Source organism: Rhinopithecus roxellana, chromosome 15, assembly GCF_007565055.1.
Source record: "Rhinopithecus roxellana isolate Shanxi Qingling chromosome 15, ASM756505v1, whole genome shotgun sequence".
In the NCBI taxonomy this organism is placed as follows: Eukaryota; Metazoa; Chordata; class Mammalia; order Primates; family Cercopithecidae; genus Rhinopithecus; species Rhinopithecus roxellana.
Window position 1 is genome coordinate 60,576,087 of NC_044563.1, and position 27,985 is coordinate 60,604,071.

At 50.4% G+C, this 27,985-nt stretch overlaps 2 protein-coding genes across 6 annotated transcripts in view; one reads left to right on the forward strand and one right to left on the reverse strand.

Annotated features, from left to right (window-relative positions):
- The window catches only part of NUP98 (nucleoporin 98), a 131,670-nt gene extending 130,716 nt beyond the window's left edge, over positions 1–954 (reverse strand). For all 5 annotated transcript variants that reach the window (XM_010366936.2, XM_030917492.1, XM_030917491.1 and 2 more), the window contains exon 1: positions 536–954. The gene's annotated coding sequence lies outside the window, so the exon portion shown is untranslated. The remainder of the gene's footprint in view (positions 1–535) is intronic.
- Positions 900–27,909, forward strand: PGAP2 (post-GPI attachment to proteins 2). Its single transcript, XM_030917496.1, is given in 9 exon segments — positions 900–1,084; positions 1,087–1,146; positions 9,491–9,509; positions 12,488–12,662; positions 18,394–18,576; positions 25,424–25,676; positions 25,811–25,917; positions 26,559–26,667; positions 26,867–27,909. Coding segments are annotated over 9 exon segments (1,116 nt in total). The 5' UTR covers positions 900–1,005; the 3' UTR covers positions 26,998–27,909.
- Positions 27,910–27,985: the final 76 nt, after the last annotated feature.

The following is a 27,985-nucleotide window of genomic DNA, read 5'->3' on the forward strand; positions in this document are numbered from 1 at the left end:
CTTTACACTGAACACGTGGGAAAATAAAAGAACCTTTTGCTCCACCGAACCGACTCCTATTCTCAGATACTATCTTAAAAATCTCACAAATTCGGACTCACCCTAATCCTCGGGGTGCCCATTTTCCTTATGGAGAAGCCAAGGCAAACTAAGCCCAGTCCCACATGACGCTCAAGGAAGTGCGGGCAGACAGTATTCAGGGTCTCAAAGCGCTGACTCCGGAAAGGCCAGCCCACCGTGGGGTCCTTACACCACCGAATGAATGAGTACAACCAGACAGACGCCCACTCTCGTGGGCAGCAACCGGAAACCTCCAAGCCTAGACCCCACTGATGTTCATTCTCTCCCAGGGCCTCCAAAGCCGGACCTCCAGGCCTCTGGATCCTGGGCCCCGCCCCTCTCTCAGGCCAAAGGTGCGCGCCGCTGCGCGAGACTTCGACGCGGAGAGGCCCTGGGACGCACCGCGCGTCCGCCCGCCCGGAAGAGAGTAGAGGCCTGTCGGTCTCGGCCGCTGCAGCTCGGACTCCCGACTTACCGCGGTTCAGTGGGGAAGGGGAAGTGTCAGGAGTCCGGGCCCAGGCCCGTCTGCCACCCGCCACTCACAGAGCAGCGCGCGGCCCCCACGAAACCGTCGCCGCCACCGCTACCACCACTGCTACCGACCGCCGCTTCGGGCGCAGCGCGCAGAGGGCCCGACTGCGTCACACGCCGCCCGGCGTCAGAGGCTCGTTGCGGGCGCTCCGCCCTCGCCGTCCGCGCATTGGTGGTTGCCGCCGCCACTCTGGGTCGGCCCTGTTATTCATTGGGCAACGCGTCTTTTGAAACCGAACGTGGGGGGGGTCTGGGGCGGGGGGGAAGGGGCGAGAGGGAAGAGGAGGGGCACAAGGAGTTCGGTGAGGCACAGGGGTAGGGCGGTGAGAGGGCCGTGGAGTGCCGCCCTTCGCCGCCGCGGTTGGCGGGAGCGAGTCGTGACGTCACACAGGGCCTCTCGATGTGGGCTTGTGAATGGCTAGATTGGGAAGCACCGGCGGGGTGTCGGGAAGAGTGGTGACGCAACATAGAGACTCCGCCCCCTTCCTTGGAGTGCGCGACTCGGGCTGAGGGACCTCGGGCCAATCAGAGGGACAGCCCCAGAATGGCATGGTAACTATTCGACCCTTTCCTTGCCCCGATCCACGGGCGCTGCTGGGAAGGCTTCCTAGTCTCTCTGCCCGCACTTCCTGCCCAGACCACGTGCGGAGCCTGAGGGCCCTCTTGGGAGGTCTGTCTGTCCAAAGAGTTTGCCTGAGGCTGCTTCAGGGCCCTAAATGCTGACCCTATTCTCTCCTGACCCATGCTTGCCCCAGCACATTCTTTCCCTCTCTGAATTTCTAGGATAGACATTAGGAGCATTAGAGATGCCCAAAGGGCCTGGCCCACCAAAGGGCCTGGTGCAAATGAGGTTTGTTGGAACGTCTTTCCCGGTTGCACTTGGAGAACCCCTACTTTTTGTTTTTTTTTTTTAATTTTAAGATGGAGTCTCAGGCCGGGCGCGGTGGCTCAAGCCTGTAATCCCAGCACTTTGGGAGGCCGAGACGGGCGGATCACGAGGTCAGGAGATCGAGACCATCCTGGCTAATATGGTGAAACCCCGTCTCTACTAAAAAATACAAAAAACTAGCCGGGCGACGAGGCGGGCGCCTGTAGTCCCAGCTACTCGGGAGGCTGAGACAGGAGAATGGCGTGAACCCAGGAGGCGGAGCTTGCAGTGACCTGAGAGCTGGCCACTGGACTCCAGCCTGGGCGGCAGAGCAAGACTCCGTCTCAAAAAAAAAAAAAAAAAAAAGATGGAGTCTCGCGTTGTCGCCTAGGCTGGAGTCCGTTGGCGCAACCTTGGCTCACTGCAACCTCCGCCTCCCGGGTTCAAGCGGTTCTCCTGCCTTAGCCTCCCAAGTAGCTGGGATAACAGGCGCCCGCCACCAGGCCCAGCTAATTTTTGTATTTATAGTAGAGACGGGGGTTTCACCGTTTGGTCAGGCTGGTCTCGAACTCCGGACCTCAAGTGATACACCCGCCTCGGCCTCTCAAAGTGCTGGGATTACAGGCGTGAGCCACCTTCCCCATGAACTCCTACTTTTTTTTTTTTTTTTTTTTTTTGAGATGGAGTCTTGCCCTGCCCCCTCTGTCTCCCAGGCTGGAGTGCAGTGGCGCGATCTCGGCTCACTGCAATCTCCGGCTCCCGGGTACAAGAGATTCTCCTGCCTTAACCTCCCGAGTAGGTGGGATAACAGGCACTCGCCGCGGCGCCCGGCTAATTTTTGTATTTTTAGTAGAGACTGGGTTTTGCCAGGTTGGCCAGGCTGGTTTCGAACTCCAGAACTCAGGTGATCCGCCCGCCTCGGCCTCCCACAGTGCTGGCCATACAGGCGTGAGTCACCGCTTCCAGCTGAACCCCTACTTATTCTTAAAGGACGGGTATTTCAAATGTTCCCATCTTCTCAGTGATACATTTGCCAAGCTTTCCCAGCGAGTTGAGCCAATGCTTGGGCAGGCCTCTGTTGAAGTGTTGTCACTTTGTATCCTATTATTTACCCTCGGTTTTCTGTGTCTTGGGCTCTTGGAAGTCCTCCTGGGGCCTAGCCCAGAGCAGAAGACTGATACTACAAGAGTGAAAGGTGGGCATTTTCTAGAAATCTTTAGTGACATCTTTAGTGACTGAGTCTCACAGCAGGAGCTGTGCTCAGAAAGCAAAGCATATACTGGCCAGACTGGTGGCTCACGCCTGTAATCTGAGCACTTTGGGAGGCTGAGGCGGGCAGATCACTTGAGGCCAGGAGTTCAAGACCAGCCTGGCCAACATGATGAAACCCTGTTTCTACTAAAAATAGAAAAATTAGCTAGGCATGGTGGTGGGCACCTATAATCCCAGCTGCTTCTCGGGTTCCTGACGCATGAGAATCGCTTGAACCCGGGAGGCGGAGATTGCAGTGAGCAAGGATCCTGCCAGGCACTCCAGAGTGATCTCCAAAAAAAGAAAAAAACAAAACAAAACAAAAAAACCTCCACCACCACCTCTTTGTGGGACATCAATGCAAAATTGAAATGGGCTTTACCTCAAATGTAAATGTGTTTAAATACATGTGGGTTTTTGGTGATGGCAAGGGATTAGAGATAATTGATTTATTTGTTTAAAAAATGGGAGGCTTGGGCCAGGCGCGGTGGCTCAAGCCTGTAATCCCAGCACTTTGGGAGGCCGAGGTGGGTGGATCACGAGGTCAGGAGATCGAGACCATCCTGGCTAACATGGTGAAACCCTGTCTCTACTAATAAAATTAAAAAAAAATTAGCTGGGCACAGTGGCGGGCGCCTAGAGTCCCAGCTACTCGGGAGGCTGAGGCAGGAGAATGGTGTGAACCCAGGAGGTGGAGCTTGCAGTGAGCCGAGGTTGCACCACTGCACTCCAGCCCGGGCGACAGAATGAGACTCCATCTCAAAAAAAAAAAAAAAAAAAAAAAAATTGTTGCCAGGCACGGTGGCTCACTCCTGTAATCCCAGCACTTTGGGAGGCTGAGGCAGGCAGATCACCTGAGATCAGGTGTTCGAGACCAGCCTGGCCAACATAGCGAAACCCCATCTCTACTAAAAAAAAAAAAAAAATTAGCAGGCATAGTGGCACGCGCTTGTAATCCCAGCTACTAGGGAGACTAAGGCAGGAGAATCACTTGAAGCTGGGAGGTGGAGGTTGCAGTGAGTCAAGATTGCACCAACCGCACTCCCAGCCTAAGCCTGTGTGACAGAGGGAGACTCTGTCTCTAAATAAATTAATAAATAAAAATGTTGAGTTCCTATTCTAAATATTCTAAGATATAGATTCTGATACTGAAAGAGGACTCAGAAATGTCTTTTTTCTTTTCTTTTTTTGCTATAAAATGGTTCTGACAGAAATGTCTTGAATGAGTGAGCAAATGAGTACATTCAGTCCAAAGTACAAGTAGGTGTGCAGGAAAATAGTGCATACTTGTGGAAAGACTGGATGAGGAATACTCCAGGGAAGAATTTCCTGTGACTTTGGTGATTTCTAAAGATACATTGTTGGATGCTTTGGTAGGCAAGTGGCCCATGGCTCATCATTCCCAGGATTCCTGGCTGGGGAAGGGCATATTTGTGAAGCCAGGGGTTCCTTCCCACGCTCCTACTGTCTGAATTCTGATAACACCTCTTTTAGGTATCATTATCTTCCTTCTTCCATTCTGAAGACAAGGAGTTTGATGCATGCTTACAAACCCTTTTGGAGCCAAGCCTTGTCCTGGACATCATGAGCCCAAAGATGTCCACAGCTCAATACTATTCTGGCCAAGGAAAGTCCAGCTTTGTCCTAGGAGCCCCCATCTCATACACATGACTTGAGAACTCACTGTATGCAGCTGTGAAGGATTGGTGGTTAGGGAGGAGACAGACCTGTAAGGACTGCAGAATTGTGGAAGGATGAGACTTCCTTCCAGAGAAGCAGCAGAGTTGGAGTCAGAGCTAAGCTTAAGTTGTAGATCTGCTACTTTTTATATCTTGCCTAAGTTATTTAACTCTTGTCTGCCCCAATTCCTTGTCTATGACATGGGAGCAATATTTTGTATTTTTTTTTTTTTTGAGATGGAGTCTCACTCTGTCACCCAGACTGGAGTGCAGTGGTGCAACCTCGGCTCACTGCAACCTCCGCCTCCCGGGTTCAAGCAATTCTCACTCCTAAGCCTCCCAAGTAGCTAGGATTACAGGCTTCTGCCACCACACCCGGCTAATTTTTGTATTTTTAGTAGAGATGGAGTTTCACCATGTTGGCCAGGCTGGTCTCAAGCTTCTGACATTAAATATTCCACCTGCCTTGGCCTCCCAAAGTGTTGGGATTACGGGCCTGAGCCACTGTGTCCAGCCAATACTTTGGCTTTTAACCATAGCATTTAGTCTAATGCATTTAATGAATTTACGGCTATATTCATCTTTTTTTTTTTTTTTTTTTTTTTTAGTCTCACTCTGTCACCCATGCTGGAGTACAGTGGCGTGATCATGACTCACTGCAGCCTCTGCCTCCCAGATTCAAGTGATTCTCGTGTCTCAGCCTTCCTAGTAGCTGGGATTATAGGCGTGTGCCACCACACCTGGCTAATTTTTGCATTTTTAGTAGAAATAAGGTTTTATCATGTTGGCCAGGCTGGTCTCAAACTCCAGACCTCAGGTGACCCACCTGCCTCAGCCTCCCAAAGTGCTGGGATTACAGGCATGAGCCACTATGCCCGGCCCATTTTTCCCACTATACCAGTTTGAAAGTTAAATTCTCTTTTCCTATTAGTATTATTTTAGTGATCTCCCTAGAAATTACCACATGCATTCTTAACTTACCAAAGTGTCATGCTAATAAATACATTTACAGGAAAGATAGAGTTTCCTGAGATGGAGGCAGGAAGAGAAAACATTCCAAGCTAAATGAACAGGGAAGCAAGCAGATGAATAGGGAAATATTTAATTCTTTTTTGAGTCAGAGTGAGGCTAGAGCAAGATGAGTGAGCTGGGGGTGGGTGGTGTAAAGCCATCCAGGAAGGATGTCTTGGTCATGAAAAAGATCTTTGAGAAGAACAAGAATAACTCCTCCTCAACCCAGGAAGAACACTGATTTTCCTGAGGCTTCCCAGGAGGCAATGGCAGAGCTTGGTCTAAAGCTGGATGTCTTTAGCAGTCTGTCCCTGCCTCTATACCTACCCCAGCCATGCTTACTCTGTCCCCTTTCTCTTCCTCAATCTCTGCTTACCTGTCTAAATACTGCCCATTCTTCAGAACCCAGTTCCGTTAAATCGATCCAACGAATATTTTTTCTTTTTCTTTTTGTATTTTTATTTTTAATTTGTATTTCTTTATTTTTTTGAGGTGGAGTCTCGCTCTATCGCCCAGGCTGGAGTGCAGTGGCGCAATCTTGGCTCACTGCAACCTCTGCCTCCTGGGTTCAAGCGATTCTCCTGCCTTAGCCTCCCAAGTAGCTGGGATTACAGGCACCCGCCACCAGGCCTGGCTAATTTTTGTATTTTTAGTAGAGATGTGGTTTTGCCATGTTGACCAGGCTGGTCTCGAACTCCTGACCTCAGGTGATCTGCTCACCTCAGCCTCCCAAAGTGATGGGATTACAGGCGTGAGCCACCGCATCTGGCCCAAGAACTCCTTTTATTTCTTTTATCTTCCCTTATGTAAATCAAGGTAGGCGAGGTCTTTCAAATTGACAGTGAAATAAAGAAATTCAGAGAGGGTCCATGACAGCCAAGGTCAGACAATACAGAAAAAGCTCAGGATAAGTTCAGACTATAGCTGACATGTCTAATCATAATGACCATCATGCGTTGAGTACCTTCCACATGCCTAGCACACTGCTAAATTACCTCTAATACAACAACCCTATGATGTGGATATTCCTTTTTTTTTTTTTTTTTTGAGACAGGGTCTTGCTCTGTCACTCAGGCTGTTGTGGAGTGGTATGATCTCAGTTGACTGCAACCTCTGTCTCCAGAGTTCAAGCAATCCTCCCACCTCAGTTTCCTGAGTAGCTGGGAGTACAAGTATGTGCCACCACATGCAGCTAAGTTTTTGTATCTTTTGGTAGAGACGGATTCACCATGTTGCCTAGGCTGGTCTTGAACTCTTGGGCTCAAGTGATCCTCCTGCCTTGGTCTCCTATATTGCTGAGATTATAGGTGTAAACCGCCACACCCAGTGTGGATATTCCTAAATCAGTTTTACAGGCTGGGCACGGTGGCTTACGCCTGTAATACCAACACTTTGGGAGGCCAAGGAAGGAGGATCGCTTGAGCCTATGAGTTCAAGAACAGCCTAGGCAAGACAGTGAAGACAGTGAGACCTTTTTTTTTTTGAGACACAGTCTTGCTTTGTCGCAGCAGCGCAATCTCGGCTCACTGTAACCTCTGTCTCCCGGGTTCAGGTGATTCTCCTGCCTCAGCCTCCCGAGTAGCTGGGACTACAGGCACACACCACCACGTCCAGCTAATTTTTATATTTTTAGTAGAGACAGGGTTTCATCATGTTGGCCAGGATGGACTCAATCTCTTGACCTTGTGATCCACCCACCTTGGCCTCCCAAAATGCTGGGATTACAGGCATGAGCCACTGCACCCGGCGAGACCTTGTTTTAAATAAATAAAGTCATTTTAAAGACAAGGAAACAGAGGCTCAGGGCTCTGTTTGGTTAATGGTGTATGGTGAATTGCCCATATTTCCCAAATCACCAGAAAATTAAAGAATTAATCTAAATTAGAGCACCTCAAGGTTTGGGCATTGGGGGTAGTCTAGAGGCAGGAAGAGGGGACCCAGCCTCAGGGTATGGTACTTAGGGCCAAGAGAACAGACAAGGTGTCAAGAAAGGGAACAATGGCCAGGAGCAGACACCCCTGGTTGGAGCTAGAGGAAGAGGATGACATAAAGCCCCAAGGCAGAAAACCTGAATCTAGTTGCCAAAATTGGAGGGAGGTGGTTCTTTTTGTAAAGTTTTACTAGTCCATTTGTCCTGGGACCTTAAAGAACAGGATAGGGGAGAATTCAAAATCAAGAAAAGTTGTTTTTAGAATCAGACACTCTTTGAGTGTGTACTCTCTCCAGACTTCAGAGCCCCTCAGAGTGTGTCTGAGGTATCTCTGGGTCCTCCACCATTGCTCCACATGAGGCCTGTCAAAGAGAGGGCCTAGGCTGGGTGAATGAACCAAAGTGATGCATGAAAAAGAGCTCTGGCAAATTAATCACCAAATGCTAAGTGGCATTAACAGCATATAGTGGATTATGGGAGTTATCTCAGGTACCAGACTTGAGTCCTGGTTCTAGCATTTATTAGCTGTGTAAGTAGGTAACTTGGTTTCCCTGTTTTCCATTGGTAAAATGAGGATATTAAATAGTATCTACCGGCGGGGCCCCTTGCTTGTAATCCCAGCACTTTGGGAGGCCAAGGCAGGTGGATCACCTGAGGTCAGGAATTTGCGACCAGCCTGACCAATGTGGCGAAACCCCGTGTCTACTAAAAGTACAAAAATTAGCCGGGCATGGTGGTGCCGCCTGTAGTCCCAGCTACCTGGGAGGCTGAGATAGGAGAATTGCTTGAACCCGGGAGGTGGAGGTTGCAGTGAGCCGAGATTGTGGCACTGCACTCCAGCCTGGGTGACAGAGTGAGACTCTGTCTCAAAGAAAAAAAAATAAAAGAAAAAAAAAAAAGGCCAGGCACGGTGGCTAACGCCTGTAATTCCAACACTCGGAAGCCGAGGTGGGGGCAGATCACGAGGTCAGGAGTTCGACACCAGCCTGGCCAAGATGGCAAAACCCCGTCTCTACTAACAACTACAAAAATCAGCCGGGCGTGGTAGCAGGCGCCTGTAATCCCAGCTACTCGGGAGGCTGAGGCAGGAGAATCGCTTGAACACGGGAGGCGGAGGATGCAGCGAGCCGTGATCGGATCTATTTTCACAGGTTTGTTTTTTGTTGTTGTTGTTGTTTTAGACGGAGTTTCGCTCTTGTCGCCCAGGCTTGAGTGCAGTGGTGCGATCTCGGCTCACTGCAACCTCCGCCTCCCGGTTTCAGGTTCAAGCGATTCTCCTGCCTCACCCTCCCAAGTAGCTGGGATTACAGGCGCCCGCCACCGCGCCTGGCTAATTTTTGTATTTTTAGTAGAGACGGGGTTTCGCCATGTTGGCCAGGCTGGTGTCAAACTCCTGACCCTAGGTCATCCGCCCGCTTCAGCCTCCTAAAGTGCTGGGATTATAGGCGTGAGCCACCGCGCCCGGCCCTCACAGGGGTTTTATGAGGATTAAATAAATGAGATAACATAAAAAGTAAGAGTGCCTGGGACATACTGAGTGCTCAGAATGTGTTATTGCTAAGGATTTAAGTGGAAAAGTGCGATGTTAGCTGTGGCTAGCTTAGAGGTCCTCCACCCGCTGCAGATGCTCTGACTACCCCCGTGTGCTTGCAAGAGAGATACTTGGTCTCTTCACCCTCCTTTCCCGTTGGGGTAGATGGTCTTTGCAAAGGGAGCCAGGGGTCCCCCTCAAGTTCTTTTATGGGTCAGTCATGGTCAGGGTAGGGAGGGAACTCTGGCAGCTGGTTTTTGGGGATCAATCCTCTCATTGTGGAGAGACCTAAGGGCTGGTGGCCGGAGATCCTCTTTCTGCGCTGTACACAGGACAGGGCGCCCTCTCCTGAACAAAGGCGGGAACAGCACTAGGCCAGACTTTCTGGGATGTGCCTTACCGGGTCTCATTGCCTGCAAAGGCGCTCTGACCATTGCTGAAATGTCCCCAACCACCCTGGCGAGCAAAGTTTGGGGGAGGGGCGCTAAGGCTGGGAGGAAACTGGCTTAATGTTTCAGAAGGGCAAGGCTGGATTATTCGGTTAGAATGAAGGTGCGGGGCAGGAGAGACGGGCGGATGAGAAAGAAATCCGGCCCCTGTTGAATTAATTTTGTATTCTTTCAACAGGTGATGGAACGCAGCTGAGAGGTAAGGCGACAAGGTGGCTTATCTAACATTCTAAACTCAGGTATCCAGAGCTCTTACGGCTGCCCGCACGCAGCCGAAATTAGTGGGGGCAGTCCCGGGCTGTAAAGCATAGTTTGAGGATACACCAGATTGAGGGGCAGAGCCACGGGTCGGGGGTCTCCAGAAGCGGGGAGGAGCCAGCAGAGGATCTGGGCACAGTTTCCTCTCTAAGTTCCGCCCCGAGAGCGCCGGCCCCGCCCCCGCCGTTCGCGCTCTGACCAGCCAGCAGAGTCAGTCCCCGACCCCGGGCCGCCCGGGCCCCAGGGTTCCTCCGGCAATCTCGTCACCACCGCGTGGGTGAGTATGGGCATGGGTGTGCTGGGCTGCCGGGCAGCCCCACTCAGGGGAGCTTGGCCGCGCGGTCTGGCCTCTGCAGGGCCGGGCCCCACGCTCTGGGAGTCCTGGTGCCTGCCCTGCTATCGCACACACTCTGTTTCCCAGGAACTGTCTGGACTTGCCGAGCTGGCCCCCTTCTCCCTCCCCAGCATGGGGCCGGGTGTGCAGGGGTTGAGCTCTCCCTTCTTTATTCCGCGGGGCCTCCTGGTCAGGAGCCCTAGGTGGGGAGGATGGGGCCCCAGGGTTGGAACCCCATAGACTAGTTTTGAATGGCAGCTCTGCCATTTATTAGCCTTGGCCTTGAGTGTTTTGAACCTCCCTGAGCCTCAATTTCCTCATCTGTAAAATGGAAATATACAGGCTGTAGCACCTACCTCATAGAATTATGGTGAGGATTAAAAGAGACAATGTGTATCAAGTACAGAGCAGGGGGCCTAGTATTCCGTAGGCACTCAGTAAATGTGGGTTCAGAGTCGAGGCTGAGAACATCTCTAGGGACTTTGGAGCTGAGGTAGCTCCAAAGAAAGCGATTTTCAGCTAAGTAGTACCTGTGAGGACTGTAGAGCTGTCTGCAGACTGAACAATTGCCCTTCAGCTCCACCGTGAGGTGTGGAGTAGAATGACCAAGTTGGAAGGACCTTAGAGATAATCTAAACCCTGTGATTCCCATGTTGCCAAACTGTGGAAACAGATCTAGAGTGGTTAAGTGGCTTGCCAAAGGTCACACAGCTAAATGGGAGGCCAGGCATACTTCCAAGAATTGGAATGGACTGTCCCTTGAACCTCTTCATCAACTCCTGATTTGGGCAGTGCCTCTTCATTCCCTGAAGATCTAGTTTTCAATTTGGGAATCCTAGTGGTTCCTCAGAGATCTAGAGCTGCAAGCTTCAGGGATGGATGTTGGCAGGGAAGACTAGTGCTACTGCAACTTCAGAGTCTAGGTTTGGGCTGAGTGAGGAAGATGTTCCCCATCTAGGGCCCTAAGGGACTCAGAGTTCATTTAGGGATGATCCAGGGAATGTTTTCTTTTTTGTTGTTGTTTTTTTTTTTTTTTTTTTTTTTTTTTTTTTTTTTTTCTGGGAGGGTCACCAGAGCCACTTCCAGCTCCCTGGGGAGATCCCTGATGCTCCTAAAAGGGAGAGAGGAACTTGAGCAATTGGAGCAGGCTTCCTGATCAGGCCTGGCAGCTGGGGGAAAATGGGTGAGAATGTGGAGGCGTAGCCACCTGGCTTGTTCTGAAATGCCAGGATGCCAACCTAACTGAGATCAAGGTTCTTTTTGAGGGTGGGACTAAAGGGATAGTCTTGTGGGTAGGGCCAGAAAGAGTTGGGACTTGATTTGACAAGGGCTTTGAGCCCAGAAGGGTATATTCTTTATGTGTCTGGAGCCAGCCCTAGCTTGGCAACAACAAGCCAGCGTTCCAGGGATGGCTTTCCCTCCAACTCAGCATAGGGCTTTGAGGAAGAGCCTTTCTCTCTCTCTGAGTGTCTTGGTTTCTCTATCTTTACAATGGGAATAGGGGTAACTGCCTCATCTATGTAGAATTTGGTTTTTTCTTTTTTTCCTTCTGTGAACAGGTGCCTCTTCTGCCTCTCTCACTCCAGTCCTAACCTGACCTTTCTGTCTCAAGCTCAGACCCAGAGAGGAAGGGGTCAAGGAAGGCCAGAGTTGCAGTGTGTAACTCTTTGTGGGTCCCACATGTATCTCTTTGTTATGTGATCCTGAGCAGATTCCTGCCCCAACTTTCCCTTCTGTACACTGTGGGGAGCTGAGCTGGGATTGTTGGTATACACTTACTTGTTATAGTTCCTGACCTTAGCTACCCTTATGTAAGGGGGAAATCACAGCCCCCAGGAACCCTCATCTGTTCACAGGAGGGTGGTGTGGACAGCCCCCTGAGCACTGGGGAGCCTCCAGAAGCTGATCAAGCAGCTCTCTCCAGCAAACAGCAAGCCCAGGCTAGCACCAGACCTGATTCTGCAAAGCCTTTCACTCTCAGGGGCACGTGAGAGCAGGCTGGGACAAGCAGAGGGCTCGGGGTTCTGTCAGCTTCCATGGAATCCCTGCCACTGTGGACTGCGGTGCAGGCACACAGAGCACACAGAGTCTGGGAAGGGACTGAAGGTGCGGGAGGGCCCTGGGCCAGTGGGGAGCAATGAGAGCTGATGAGAGGCCTTGAAGCCTGGAGACTGGGCCTGAGGCTTAAAGGCCTTGGGGAGGAGGTGGGCCATTGCATCCACTGGTAGGTTTTAGGGTTGGTTCTTGAAATAAGTAGAGACACTTAAAGCAGCTTCCCTAGTCCTAGGCCTATCAAGCTAGGCGGAGAGGAGTGAGGAGAAGCTCTCCCAATCCATTCAAGCTTTATCCTAGCACAGATTTGGTTCATTGTCTTCCCGCTGAAATTGAGGTGGAATGTTGTCTTTCGATTCTGAGTCAGTCTTCCTCATCCAGGGCGGGAGCTATCCAAGTTTAGGTGACTTCCTCCTCGTACTCCCCACCCCATGGCACACAGCTAATTTTAGGACTGAGCACAAGGGCTGACTTCATCACCGAGTCCCAGCCTTGCTGCCTGGGGCCCTGACAGCATGCCACTCCATCCCCAGGTCTGACAAGATGTACCAGGTCCCACTGCCACTGGATCGGGATGGGACCCTGGTACGGCTCCGCTTCACCGTGGTGGCCCTGGTCACAGTCTGCTGTCCACTTGTCGCCTTCCTCTTCTGCATCCTCTGGTCCCTGCTCTTCCACTTCAAGGAGACAACGGCCACACACTGTGGGGTAGGGCATGGGGACACTGATACCTCATATTCAGGCCGATCTGGATCTTCTTTAGATCTTGAATATCTTTTAACAAGATTAGCCAGCTCTCCACTGGGGCCCATCAAACATATGGGGCTGCTGGGGGGCTACCTGCAAATTGAAATCTCAAGGGTTAGTCTCCCTCCGCCTTCTGTGAGGTTCTGGAGGCTGGAGTCACTGAAGTGTAATATAGAGTCAGTAAATGAATTACAAGTATAACAGAGTTTGACACATGTCCCACCCCATTTACTTTGATATCCTAGAGAAAGTAGTCTCACATCTTTCTTCCTGCCCCACGCCCATATCCCTGTCCAGAGGGCAGACCTAGAGTCAAATCCGTACTTCATAGAAGAGCAGATTCTGGAACCCCAGGGTTTTCTGAGAAGTGGAGAGAGAACAGGATTGGGCTAGAGAGTATTTTGGGCCTCTTAATGTACCACTATGGGCTTCTGCCTGTCTGTAGGAATGTGATTCAGTATACGTGTGTGTGATTGTGAGGGTCATGACTGTTTGAGTGGGTCGTGTGTGAGAGAGACTATATCTGTGCCTGTCTGTATGGAGATCTGATTATGTAAATGTGTATATGTCTTGGGGTGAGTCCCATGGCCTCTAAGGTTCCATAGATGTCTGTGTACCCTCTGGACAGGGATATAGGGCGTGGGGCCAGGAAGAAAGATGTAAGACTACTTTCTCTAGGATATCAAAGTTTATGGGGTGGGACATGTGTCAAACTCTGTTATACTTGTAATTCATTTACTGACTCTTTATTACCTGAGACAGAGACCCAGCCTCAGTTTCCTCATGTCTGAAATATAATGGATTAGCTGGGCATGGGGGTGTGCACCTGTAGTCCTAGCTCGTCGGGAGCCTAAGGTGGGAGGATTGCTTGAGCCTAGAAGTCTGAGGCTGCAGCGAGCTATGGTTGTCTGACTGTACTTCAGCCTGGTGACAGTGAGACTCCCATCTCTAAAAAATAAAATAGGGTTGATAATTCCTGTCCTGCTCCTTCCCAGGTCTAGTGTAGAGCTCTAGGTAAAGAAGGATGGGAAAGTAGTTTAGGGAAGATGATGAAGTGTGAGGAGCAGAAGGAGAAGGAGGAAGAGACTGTCAGGTTGGAAGGCAGGGCAGGAAATGAACTTAGCCTAGGGGCTGTAGGTGGAGAAGAGGCAGGTTCTGCATATGCATCTTTGGGGTCCCTCAGAGTTTTGAAGGCCCCAGCCAGCTGGATCTCCCCTTCATGTAAAGAGCATCTGCTTCAGAGAAATGACTAGGATTAGCAGTGTGGTCTAGCTGCGAGTATGGGGTGGAGCCTCATTTCTTTTCTTCATATGACTGGAGTTTCTACTCCTCCTGATTTGTCAGTGGGTAGACATGGGTGTTGAGGTATGGACACCCAATCTGATGAGACCTGGGGCTGGGAGCTATTAGAACGGAAAGAAAAGGGTGAACAGGTGATCTGAAGGGAAGGATTACCTTTTCCTGACCTAGTGCTTATCTCAGATAATGCATCAGATGTTCCTGTTACGCTAGCCACTCCTGATCATCCCGCAAAACCCTGCCCAGCTAGCTCTAAAATGTCTTCCCTGTCCTCCTTGGGTCTAACTTAATCACTGTCTCCTCTGGATGCCCACAGTTCCCTGTGTTATCTATCACATAATATTTGTGTCTGTCTTCCCCACCAGATGGGAATCTCCTTGAGGGTGGGCACTGCATTTGAGTGAGAAAGTATTTGGGGTTTTTTTTGGTTTGTTTTAGAGGCAGGGTCTCATTCTGTCGCCCAGGCCAGAGTGCAGTGGCATATCATAGCTCACTGCAGCCTCAAATTCCTGGGATCAAGCAGTCTTCCTAACCTCAGCCTCCTGAGTAGCTAGGACTACAGGTGTGAGCCACCACACCCAGCTTAATTAAAAAAAAATTGTGGAGATGGGGTCTCGCCATGTTGCCTAGGCTGGAGTGCAGTGGCATGATCATAGCTCACTGCAGCCTCAACCACCAGGGCACAAGTAATCCTCCTGCCTCAGCCTCCTGAGTAGCTAGGACAATAGGTATGCACAACCATGCCCAGCTAATTTTTGTGTATGTATGTGGAGATGGGGTCTCACACTGTTGCCCAGGCTGGTCTTGAAACTCCTGACCTCAAGCAATCCTCCCAAAGCACTGGGATTATAGGCGTGAGCCACTGTGCCTGGCCAGAAAGTGTTGGTTGAATAAATGATTAGGACTCCCTAGCCCAGTGCCCTGGGGAAAGGAAGGCATGGTATAAGTCAATCATAGTCCAAGCAAAATTATAGTATTTGTATGGCATATGGAGTTAAACAGACTAGGCTGTTTGCTCTGCCCCTTGTGGCTGACTCCAAGGGCTAATGGCATCAATAGCCTTGGTTTATTAGCTAGGTTACTGCATACCTTGCATGCCTATTACCTGTTCTTGGTATACCAGTTAGGGAATTAAGACATAGATAGTTGCTGGAGTACTTGGTCCCTCTGGAGCAGTACTAGGTCTGTGACCCTGAGGGTATGTTGTCCCCACTCCCTGAGACTACGGTGTTGGTTCCACCTTGGAATTTTTATATTTGCTCTGCATTTCCTACTCAGAGTATCCCAGAAATAGCCAGCCCTAGGAATAAAAGAAGCAAGCTAGTCCATCATATCTATAATTGATTACTTTGCCTCTGCTCACAGATCCCCAGTGATGGGGAGCTTCCTTCCTCCCCAGGTAGCCTGTTCTAAGGAAGCTTAATAACTAATAATTAGCCTTTTTCTTTTCTTTCTTTTCTTTTCTTTCTTTTTTTTTTATTGAGACAGAGTCTCACTCTGTTGCCCAGGCTTGAGTGCAGTGGTGTGATTTCGTCTCACTGCAGCCTCCCCCTCTTGGGTTCAAGTGATTCTCCTGTCTCAGCCTCCCGAGTAGCTGGGGTTACAGGCACCCACCACCACACCTGGCTATTTTTGTATTTTTGGTATTGATGGGGTTTCACCATGTGGGCCAGGCTGTTCTCAAACTCCTGACCTCAGGTGATCCACCTGCCTTGGCCTCCCAAAGTGCTAGGATTAAAGGCGTGAGCCACCATGCTCAGCCTCTTTCTTTTCTTTTCTTTTTTTCTTTTCTTTTCTTTTCTTTTCTTTTCGTTCTTTCTTTTTTTTTTTTAATAGAGATAGGGTCTCACTATGTTGCCCAGGCTGGTCTTGAACTCCTGAGCTTAAGTGATCCTCCTGCCTCAGCCTTCCAGAGTGCTAGGATGACAGGCTCGAGCCACTATACCTAGCCCAAACTTTTTCTTTCTTTCTTTTTTTTTTTTTTTTTTTTTGAGGCAGGGTCTTGCTCTGTTGCCCAGGCTGGAGGGCAGTGGTACGATCTCAGCTCACTGCAACCTCTGCCTCCTGGGTTCCAGCCATTCTTATGCCTCAGCGTCCAGAGTAGCTGAGATTACAGGTATGCGCCACCACACCCGGCTCATTTTTTGTATTTTTAGTAGAGATGGGGTTTCACTATCTTGGCCAGGCTGAGGCTTTTACTTATAGTGAGTATGTACCTACTTTCCAGTGAGTCTCTGCCTTGGCCCTGGCTCTTCTTTGATAGCTGTAGAACTATTCTCTCCTCATGGCTTCAGGTCAGCCCTGCAGAGACAAGAAGACAGTAATGAGGGGCCTTGAGTCTATCTTCTTTTTTTTTTTTTCTCCAGACGGAGTCTTGCTCTGTCACCCAGGCTGGAGTGCAATGGCATGATCTCGGCTCACTGCAACCTCCTCCTCCCAGGTTCAAGAGATTCTCTTGTTTCAGGCTCCCGAGTAGCTGGGATTACAGGTGCATGCCACCATGCCTGGCTAACTTTTTGCATTTTAGTAGAGACAGGGTTTCACTGTGTTACCCACGCTGGTCTTGAACTCCTGAGCTCAGGCAATCCAGTTCCTTCAGGCAACCTTCCCAGGACGTGGTTTCTAGGCTCTTTCCTATCTTGAATGTACCCTTGAGCTTGACCCAGTTGGTCACTTTTCTCTGCTGGGCCTTGATTTGGGTGTAGGACTCTACGTGGCCTGGGCAGTACAGGCAAAAGTAGGACTATTCATTCTTATTCCTTTCTGTTAGACCTCTGTTGATGCAGTCTGAGCTGCCATTAGCTGTTTCTGCACAGGTGCAGGCTGAACATTGCTATCTCATATTTAGGCTTGTTGAGATCTCTTTTGTATCCTGCTTCTATCATCATAGGATTTAGCCATTTCTCCAGTGAGGCCCAACAAGCCCTCTCAGTCCTGCTCTAACAAAAAAGGGCCAGATCCCTCTTTGCTTTCTCTCTTTACCTTATTGGAAACCTGCCTGCGTCCCTGGACACAACTCTTAGAAAGGTCCCTGCCCCCATCACTGGCAAAGAAGCTACTGCCAGCTGACCTCAGCCACTATCACATCTTACCTTTGCACAGTGTTCTAGGATTTATGACATATGCTTGTTGATCCTGGGAAGGATGTGTGCCTGGGCAGGCGTGGAGAATTGAGTACTGTGGGCGGGAGGGCAGGCCTGAGGAGCAGGGGGTGGGACCCTCCAGTCTTAGAATAGTCCCAGTCTGGCTACAACCTTCAACCCAAGACCCAGATTCTTCAGCACCGAGTGTGAGTGTTGCTTCGTGAGGCCCCCACCCTGACCCCATTCCTGGGTCTCCTTAGTGGAGGGAAGTATGAGTCCCGAGGGGAGATAGGGTCCTAGGCCTTTTAATATTAAGCCATCTCCGTCTGCCCCAGCTTGATCCAGAGGGAAGCCCAGCTTGAGGGGTCAAGGTGGTTGGGCAGTGGGGTTGTGAGGGGGAGTTGTCTGCCAGGAGGGAGAAGGGATTGGAAGAAGCTCGGTTCCCTGGGTCTGGGTCTGATCTGGACAGAGGCCTCCTGGGTCTGGCCCAGGACTGCAGGCTGAAGCTCAGCAGAGAAGGTTTCCATGACCCTCAGATTCTCCCAAATCTTGGATTGGGTGACATTGTGTCTCCTCAGATAGGGAGGAGATGTAGGTCTGGGCCTCCACAGGGACCTGGTATTTTAGGTTCAGGGTACCACTGGCCTGAGGCTTGGATCATTCAGAGCCTGGGGGTGGGATGGCTGGCAGCCTGTGGCCCCATTGAGATAGGTTCTGGGGCACTCCCTCTGTTCCTAGTTGAACTTGGGTAAGGAGCAGGAATGTGGTCAGACAGGGTCAGTAGGAGGGCTTTGGCCTTTCTGAGCCAACGGTCCTTTGTTAGCTGGCCTGAAAGAAGTCTTGACTTAGAACCTGAAGCTGTCAGGTGGCAAGAGGCCTTAGTCCTGGTGTTTGATCCTGGCATAGTTCTGGGCCTCAGTCTCCCCTTCTGTGGAATGGGAATAATAACCTTTCTACCTCTGACCCTTCTCCTGAGTGGCTATGAGGGTTGTGAGAGTGCAGTGGGCCACCAGAGCTCCCTGTCCAAGCCACCGGGAGCGTCTCCTCTGTAGGCTCTTCAAGAGTTGGACCTAGAGTATCAGTGTGCCAAGGGGATTCCTAAGCTCTGACCCTGCCTGTCTCTGCTGCTCCTGTCCCATCTCCCTTTGTTCCTTCTCCTCTGCACTGTCTTCCTTTTTCCCTTATGCCTTTTCTACCCTTTCTGCTCTGGCTTTTCCTTATACTCTAAGGAGCCATCTCTGGAAAAGGCCTCACTTTCCTAGGCCCAGGTATCCCACCAGGCCCCAAGTTGTATCCCTCGTGCTGCCTAGGCCACGCCCTACAGGATGTTCTCTGCGGCCTCCCAGCCTTTGGACCCCGATGGGACCTTGTTCCGGCTTCGCTTCACGGCCATGGTCTGGTGGGTCATCACTTTTCCTGTGTTCGGCTTCTTCTTCTGCATCATCTGGTCCCTGGTGTTCCACTTTGAGTACACGGTGGCCACTGACTGTGGGGTGAGTGCCAGCTCCCCAGCCCCTGGGTCAACACCAGGTCAGGAGGTGGCAGTTAGGGTAGAATTAGATAGTGGAGAGCAAGTGGAGGGTCAGAGAGAGGGAGAAGGACAAGGGGATGGGGGAAGGGTAGGTAAGTCAGAGTCAGAGAGAATTCATGGGGGGAGACTCAGAGAGAATAGAATCACAGTCCTCCCTGAGTTGGAAGATGATGATAGAAATACAAGGGAGATGCTGGGTGCAGTGGCTCACACCTGTAATCTCAGCACCTTGGGAGGGCGAAGCCAGTGGATCGCTCGAGTTCAGTTCGAGACCAGCCTGGGCAACATGGTGAAACCCCATCTGTATAAAAAAAATGCAAAAAAATTAGCTGGGTGCCCTGGCATGCCCCTGTAGTCCCAGCTACTTGGTCTAAGGCAGGAGAATTGCTTGAGGCTGGGAAGTGGATGTTTCAGTGAGCTGAGATCACGCCATTACAGTCCAGCCTGGGTGACAGGAGTAAAACCCTGTCTCAAAAACAAAACAAAATAAAAAAAAAAGCAGGCTCTACACCGTGGCTCACGCCTATAATCCCAGCACTTTGGGAGGCCGAGGCAGGAAATTGGGGATCACTTTCTTCTTGGGAGGAGGGGACATTGTTGCTCTGTGGTAAAGAAGGCTTTTTGTGAATGCCAGGCTGACAACTTTTGATATTATCCAGAGGGCAATTTTTATCAAGAGCTTTGGAAAGATTAGGAAAGGGACATGATCAGATTTGTGCTTTATGTATTTAATTATTTAGAGACAAAGATCTCACTCTGTCTCCCAGGCTGGATTACAGTGACCTGATCTTGACTTATTGCAGCCTTGACCTCCTGGGCTCAGATGATTCCTCACCTCAGCCTCAGCCTTGGGTAGCTGAGACTACAGGTGCATGCCACCATGCCTGGCTAATTTTTATATTTTTTATAGAGATGCAGTTTTGCCATGTTGTGTAGGCTGGAGATTTGTGCTTTAGAAGACCATTCTAGCTTCTGAGTGGAGAACAGCTTTAAGGGCAGGGGCAAGACTAGGGTATAAGGAGGCTAGTGCAGTAGCTCATGCTACTGGGGGAACCAGAGCTAAGATGCGTACTGTGAGGATAGAGAGGAGGGATGGAGTCCAGAGAGGTGTAGAAAGTGGGATTGACAGCAATTGGAGTTTTTGTGCAGTTGGCATGGGGGTGGGGGACAGTAGGGTAGCTAGAGAAGGCATCTATAATGTGGGGGGACTTTTACCTGAGGCCAAAGGAATGAATCTCATGGTGAAATCTGAGGTGCTGTGAAAGGGGATTTTGGGGAACCCTGTCTTTATACCATATGAGTTTCTGATCAACTGTCCTATCAGAAAGGGCTTATCCTCCTGTCTCTCAGTACTCTTAGCTCTGGGCACATGGGGAAGTTTGGGGTGAGCTGTGTACCTGGTTTCTCATAGCTCCTGATGTTGCTTGTTGCTGGTGCAGTCGGTGAGTGGGGAACTTGTGTACTGGGAATGGGGCTGGGGGTAGGAGTACATGTACCTGATTATATGTATGTGTCTGTGTGTTATGTGTGCGTGTGTGTGTATGTGATGGAAGAGACAGTCCTGGCTCTTAGAATCCCACCCCCATCCCTAATCTGAGAGAAGCTCATTAAGACAGGACCAGCAGCCACAATGCCCTAACTCACATTTCCTCCTGAGGTCTTCCCTAAACCCTGTATCGTTTCTCCCCAGTACCCATTCCCAACAGTGGTCAGGGTTCAGGGCCCTTGAATCCTTTAGGCTCTCCCAGTCAAGCTTTAAATGGTGGTCCTGTTTTCCTTAAAGTAGTTGAGATTGGGGAATAGTTTTCAGAATGAATATTCTAGGAAGCAGAGGCAACACTCTGACCAACCCAACTCAGAGTAACTCAACGCAGAAAAATCTAGTAAGGAAACTTGGAGGTTCCTGCCTCTCACCCATAAGCAGACCTTCCCATGCTCTGTGGCCATGTAGCTCACAGTGTTTTTGCATTCTTTACAGGAAATTTTGTCTTCTGAAAACCATCACTTATTGCACTTACTGCATGCCAGATACTGCAGATGTTTTATACATGTTATATTTAGAATTCATATGGCTGGGCATGTTGGCTCACACCTGTAATCCCAGCACCTTGGCAGGCGAATCAATTAAAGTCAGGAGTTTAAGACCAGCCTAACCAACGTGGTGAAACCCCATCTTTACTAAAAATACAAAAATTAGAGGCCGGGCGCCTGTAATCCCAGCTACTCAGGAGGCTGAGGCAGGAGAATTGCTTGAACCTGGGAGGTGGAGTTTGCAGTGAGTTGAGGCCATACCACTGCACTCCAGCCTGGGCAACAAGAGTGAAACTCTATCTCAAAATAAAAAATTAGCTGAGAGTGGTGGCACCTTTAGTCCCAGCTACTTGGCAGGCTGAGGCACGAGAATTGCTTGAACCTGGGAGGTGGAGGTTGCAATGAGCTGAGATCACGCCAGTGTACTCCAGCCTGGGCAACAGAGCGAGACCCTGTCTCAAGAAAATAAATAAATAAAGAGAATTCATAAACACCTTGCAAGGTAGGTGGTGTTATATCCATTTTACCAATGAGGAAATTGGAGCTCAGAGAGGTGAAGTGACTTGCTCAAGGTCACCCAGCTAATAAAGGCAGAGCTGGGGTGCAGACTCAGCTTTGTGTAGTTCCTGAGCCTCTACGCTGCCCCTTCACATTACTCAGAGTGCATGTCTGAGCCTGGTCTCAAGCTATGATATCTTAAGCTATGGCTTTGAGGCCAGCATCTTCTCTCCCAGAGCTCTGCATTTAGCTTCCTCTGACAGTGCAGAGGGGAATCCATCTCCTTTTTTGTGAAGCCCCCTATCTAGTCTTGCCCCAGGCCTACCTGTGGGTTACCCTGTGAGCTGCCTGCAGCATTGCTCACCTTCTCAGCAGTCTAGCATCTCATTGAAAGAAAGGAATGATGGTCCTTCAGAACTCCACTTCCAAAGACTGTCCCTCCATAGTTAGAGCAAGTTCATTCCCTTGCTGTGTTACTGGGCTCTGGCACTGTGCTGGCCCTCTTTGGAGGTCTGCAAAAGTGCACAGAAAGTGTGGGCAATGGACTAGATATTTCCACAGTTTGGGAATCTTTTAAAAATGCATATTCTTGCTGGGCATGGTAGCTCATGCCTGTAATCCCAGCACTTTGGGAGGCCGAGGCAGGCGGATCACCGGTCAGGAGTTCGAGACCAGCCTGCCCAACTTGGTGAAACCCCATCTCTATTAAAAACACAACATTACCTGGGCGTGGCAGCAGCTGCCTGTAATCCCAGCTACTCGGGAGGCTGAGGCAGGATAATTGCTTAACCGCAGGAGGCAGAGGTTGCAGTGAGCCAAGATCGTGCCACTGCACTCCAACCTGAGCAACAGAGCGAGACTCCATCTCAAAAAAAAAAAAAAAGCATATTCTGGCCTGGCATGTTGGCTCATGCCTGTAATCCCAGCACTTTGAGAGGCCGAGGGCGGTGGATTGTTTGAGTCCAGGAGTTCTAGACCAGCCTGGGCAACATGGCAAAACCCTGTTGCTACTAAAAAACAAAACAAAACAAAACAAAAAAACCCAAAATATTAGCCAGGCATGGTGGTGGCTACTTGGGAGGCTAAGGTGGGAGAATCACCTGAGCCCAGGAAGTAGAGGCTGCAGTGAGCTGAGATCATGCTATGGCACTCCAGCCTGGGCAACCAAAGTGAGACCCTGTGTCCAAAACAAAAACAAAACGGCCGGGCACGGTGGCTCACGCCTGTAATCCCAGCACTTTGGGAGGCTGAGGAGGGCAGATCACGAGGTCAGGAGATCGAGACCATCCTGGCTAACACGGTGAAACCTCATCTCTACTAAAAATTCAAAAAATTAGCCGGGCATGGTGGTGGGCGCCTGTAGTCCCAGCTACTCCGGAGGCTGAGGCAGGAGAATGGCGTGAACCCTGGAGGCGGAGATTGCAGTGAGCAGAGATCACGCCACTGCACTGCAGCCTGGGTGACAGCGCGAGACTCCGTCTCAAAAAAAAAACAAAACAAAAAACAGATTCTGGCCAGGTGAGGTGGCTCAAGCCTGTAGTCCCAGCACTTTGGGAGGCCAAGGCAGATGGATAGCTTAAACCCAGGAGTTTGAGACCATCATGGGACACATGAGGAAACCCTGTCTCTACAAAAATTAGCCTGGTACTCAGGAGGCTGAAGTGAGAGGATCACCTGAGCCCAGGAGGTCAAGGCTGCAGTGAGTCATGATCATGCTACTGCACTCCAGCCTGGGTGACAGAGTAAGATCCTGACTCAAAAAGGGGAAAACAAAATGAAAAAATTCAAAAATGCAGACCCTCAGGTTCCAAGCCTTCTGCAATTTCAAACAATTCCCCCAGTGAGTTAGTTGTATGGGTAATTAAAGTTTGTGAAGCACTGCTCTAGGCCCTGAAGTCTAAGAGAGCCTCTTCCCATCTTTGGCTTTCCTGTCCCTGTCTAAACCATTGTTCAGTCATCCTCCATCCTTTCACCTCTCAAACAAGGAAGACGCCAGTCCCTGCAGCTGTGTATTATCTCCTCCTTTTTTCTCAGCTTTAAGGACTGAGGCTTCAATAGGAGTTCCAGGCATTGAGAAAGATGGATGGTGGAGATGCACGAGAACATGGTCATTTCCTTAGACTACCCCAGGTTAGGAGCACCCACTTTCTTTTTCTTTCTTAGTCTGTCTGTCTGTCTTTCTTTCTTTCTTTCTTTCTTTCTTTCTTTCTTTCTTTCTTTCTTTCTTTCTTTCTTTCTTTCTTCTTCCTTTCTTCCTTTCTTCCTTTCTTCCTTTCTTCCTTCCTTCCTTCCTTCCTTCTCTTTCCTTTCTTTCCTTTCTTTCTTTCTCTTTTTCTTTCTTTCCTTCTTTCTTTTCTTTCCTTCTTTCCTTTCTTTCTTTTCTTTCCTTTCTTTCTTTCCTGTCTTTCTTACCTTTCTTTCTTTTGTTTCTTTCCTTTCTTTCTTTTCTTTCTTTCCTTTCTTTTCTTTTCTTTTTTTTTTTTTGAGATGGAGTCTCGCTCTGTCACCTAGGCTGGAGTGCAGTGGCCGGATCTCAGCTCACTGCAAGCTCCACCTCCCGGGTTTACGCCATTCCTCTGCCTCAGCCTCCCGAGTAGCTGGGACTACAGGCGCCCGCCACCTCACCAGGCTAGATTTTTGTATTTTTTTTAGTAGAGACGGGGTTTCACCGTGTTAGCCAGGATGGTCTCGATCTCCTGACCTCGTGATCCGCCCGTCTCGGCCTCCCAAAGTGCTGGGATTACAGGCTTGAGCCATCGCGCCCGGCCTCCTTTCTTTTCTTTCCTTTCTTTCTTTTCTTTCCTTTCTTTCCTTCCTTTCCTTTCTTTCCTTCCTTTCCTTTCTTTCCTTCCTTTCCTTCCTTCCTTTCCTTCTTTTCCTTCCTTTCCTTTCTTTCTCTCTCTCTCTCTCTCTCTCTTTCTCTCTCTCTCTCTTTCCTTTCTTTCTTTTGAGACGGAGTCTCGCTTTGTCGCCCAGGCTGGAGTGCAGTGGCGTGATCTCGGTTCACTGCAAGCTCCGGCTCCCGGGTTCACGCCATTCTCCTGCCTCAGTCTCCGAGTAGCTGGGACTACAGGCGCCCGCCACCACGCCCAGCTAATTTTTTGTATTTTTAGTAGAGACGGGGTTTCACCATGTTAGCCAAGATGGTCTCAATCTCCTGACCTTGTGATCTGCCCGCCTTGGCCTCCCAAAGTGTTGGGATTACAGGCGTGAGCCACCGCACTCGGCCTGTTTTTTTTTTTTTTTTTTTTTTTTTAAGTAGGGATAGTGTGTCGCCGTGTTGGCCAGGCTGGTCTTTAACTCCTGACCTCAGGTGATCCACCCATCTTGGCCTCCCAAAGTGCTGGGATTACAGGTGTAAGCCATCATGCCCAGCCCACCCACTTTCTTTTTTTTTTTTTTTTTTTTTTTTTTTTTTTTTTTTTTTTTTTTTTTTTTTTTTTTTTTTGAGACGGAGTCTTGCTCTGTCGCCCAGGTTGGAGTGCAGTGGCCGGCTCTCAGCTCACTGCAAGCTCCGCCTCCCGGGTTCACGCCATTCTCCTGTCTCAGCCTCCCGAGTAGCTGGGACTACAGGCGCCCGCCTCGTCGCCCGGCTAGTTTTTTGTATTTTTTAGTAGAGACGGGGTTTCACCGTATTAGCCAGGATGGTCTCGATCTCCTGACCTCGTGATCCGCCCGTCTCGGCCTCCCAAAGTGCTGGGATTACAGGCTTGAGCCACCGCGCCCGGCCTACCACCCACTTTCTTAATCATGATCAGAGCAGGGCTGCCGTTCTACCACCTTGGCACACCTGCCTAGAGGAATGAATGGCGCTAGGAGCAGACTGAGCAACATCTTAGCTGACCAGTGAATCCAGCACTTTTCTAAGGAAGCTCAGATATTCTGTGACTCATCCCTGTCCTCTAGAATGAATCTGAGGTCTTGGAACTCACCCAGGGTCTTAGTGGAGGCACAGCTCTGAGCTATGGGTGTAGAGCATCTGAACCCATCTACACACTGACCAAACACAGGCAGGTTCCAGTCTGCAGGGAAGATGGAGAAGGTCCCACCATGCTCCTGCACAAATCCCAGGATAGCTGGGGAATGAGAATCCAGCACTTTGGGCCTAGGACCTGGAAGGAGAGGTCCCTTGGGAGAGGTGTGGGGACATCTGAAGGAGAACTTCCTGCAAGGGGAGGGACTGGAGCAGAGGCCAGAGTGATTTTGTTAGATGGAGAGAAGGTTCTCCACATGGGCGGGGCTGGCAGAGGCAGATGCCCAGACAGGTCACAACTCTCTAGGTGCCTAATTACCTGCCCTCGGTGAGCTCGGCCATCGGCGGGGAGGTGCCCCAGCGCTACGTGTGGCGTTTCTGCATCGGCCTGCACTCGGCGCCTCGCTTCTTGGTGGCCTTCGCCTACTGGAACCACTATCTCAGCTGCGCCTCCCCGTGTTCCTGCTATCGCCCGCTGTGCCGCCTCAACTTCGGCCTCAATGTCGTGGAGAACCTTGCATTGCTAGTGCTCACTTACGTCTCCTCCTCCGAGGACTTCAGTGGGTGCCCGGATGAGGGAGGAGTGGGGAAGGGTTCCCTGAGGGGAGGGGCCTGCCCCTACCACATTCCGACCTTCCTACTTAGTGGTGTGGGCACTCCCTGCAATGTGGCTCCCAATCCTCTTTCCCTCTAGCCGTCCACGAGAATGCTTTCATTGTGTTCATCGCCTCATCCCTCGGGCATATGCTCCTCACCTGTATTCTCTGGCGGTTGACCAAGAAGCACACAGTAAGTCAGGAGGTACGGTCTATCCCTAGCGGGGGCTCCAAGCAGCCCAGAAGAAAATCAAGGACATCTGTCCTCAGGATTCGGGTAATGGTGAGGTGGGAACTGAGTTCTAATGGGAACCCTGGCAGAGGGGTGCTGGGGTTGGGGCTGGGGCTTGGTGACAAACTGAGGGTGGTTGGTCAGAATCTAGGACTATAGCACTGTGTTTGGGTAGTGTAGGTGACTGGAGAATAGAAGAGATGAAAGCTGCAAATGGGGATAGAATGAGGAGTCGCATCTAGGCGGCAGTGAGTTAGGAACAGTGTCAGGGGACTGTGGTCTGTCATAATTTCAGTGCCCCACATGTGTATATGGGTTTCTTTCCCCCCACAGTATTTGGAGGTGGGGTTGGTGGGTGACTCCATGTAACTTTCATACTCCATCCCCCTGAAGTGGAAGGGGCAGGAATACCACTGCTTCTTGGCCCATCACTCCCCCAGAGGCAGGGACGTCAACATGTTCCTCATTCTTGCTGCCCCTGCCTGTGCTCCCTTCCATGACCACTAGTGGGAGCCAAGGGAGATAAGGCCCAGCCCTTAGGAGCTAGGGCTGAGAGGGGAGCCCTAGCTCTCATCCCAGCAAGCTGCAGAGTGATCAGACAGCCTATTCCCTAGGATCGGAAGTCCTACAGCTGGAAACAGCGGCTCTTCGTCATCAACTTCGTCTCCTTCTTCTCGGCGCTGGCTGTCTACTTTCGGCACAACATGTATTGTGAGGCTGGAGGTGAGGTCAGGATAGGATCCACAGGCAGTCATGAGTGGCTACGGGGCAGCAGTGATGTTTTTGATAATGGGCAATGGTCTTGGGGACTGACTGCCATTGTGCTCTCTGTAGCAGACTAATGGTGGTGTGATTTATCAAGAGGCCCCTGAGGGGGTAGCAGGAAGTTCATCATGCCCTGTTCCTTGTGTCCTCACAACAGTGTACACCATCTTTGCCATCCTGGAGTACACTGTTGTCCTAACCAACATGGCGTTCCACATGACGGCCTGGTGGGACTTCGGGAACAAGGAGCTGCTCATAACCTCTCAGCCTGAGGAAAAGCGATTCTGAACCCTTCAGTCCTGCTTGGAAGGAGGAAGCCCACTGCCCAGAAACAAGAAACAAGATACCATTCTGGCCTTCCCCACCCTACATCCTCTCTTGGCCTTACTGAAGATGGGGGAAGGGTAAGAAGGAAGGGCATAGGCCAAGGCTCACCCCAGTGCTGCTGGCTTCTCCTCTCCACCCCTCATATGGGCATGGGGTCCTCAAGCAACATCACCTTTACCTGAGAGGCCCCAAGAAGCTGAGCTGGCAGAGAGCTCCACCATTTGGTGCTAAAAAAACGTCCTGAGGTTCATGACCACCATCCACTTTCTGGCCTTTACATAGTCACCTTTCACTGAGGTCAGGAGCCCCTGAGCAGTTGCTGCTCCCTGACAACCACAGCCATTTCTCTCCACGGGGTCATTCACAGGACTAATGTATTTCATGATCTACTGTGCACATCCAGGCCTGTGGCCACAGTCCCCTGCTAAAGCTGCTCAGGTGTTCTAGTCCTGACTTCACCTTTTTGATGTGGTGTGTGCCCTATGGTATGTACCCTTCCCTATCTGAGCCTCAGTGTGTCCGTGTGTCTGATGGGGGATGGGTGGGCTGTATGATTTCCAAGGGCTCTACCAGTAAGTGGTTCTGATGTCATTGGGTGGAGGTGGTGTTCTGTACCTAAAGGATGACCTGCTCCAGAAACAGCACCAGCACACCATGTATTTTCTTCTCTCTTCTGCAAGTTCTGGCTTATAGACCCCTCCCTTCCTTTGCAAAGGTATGGGATACAGGGGTCAGATGCAGATTTCTACCGTAAAATGGGCTCTCTGGTATCTCCTGTCTTCCCTACTGCTCCAAACCCTAAATTTTGGTTGTACATTTTGTTTTAAAGGAAAATAAATTTTTTGGGGGGGGCCAACAGTTGCTTAGGCTTGCCAGTCTTGGGGCTCATCTTGTTTGATAGGAACTGGGAGAGAAACAGGCTCGAGTGGGGAGGAAGTCCATGGCAGAG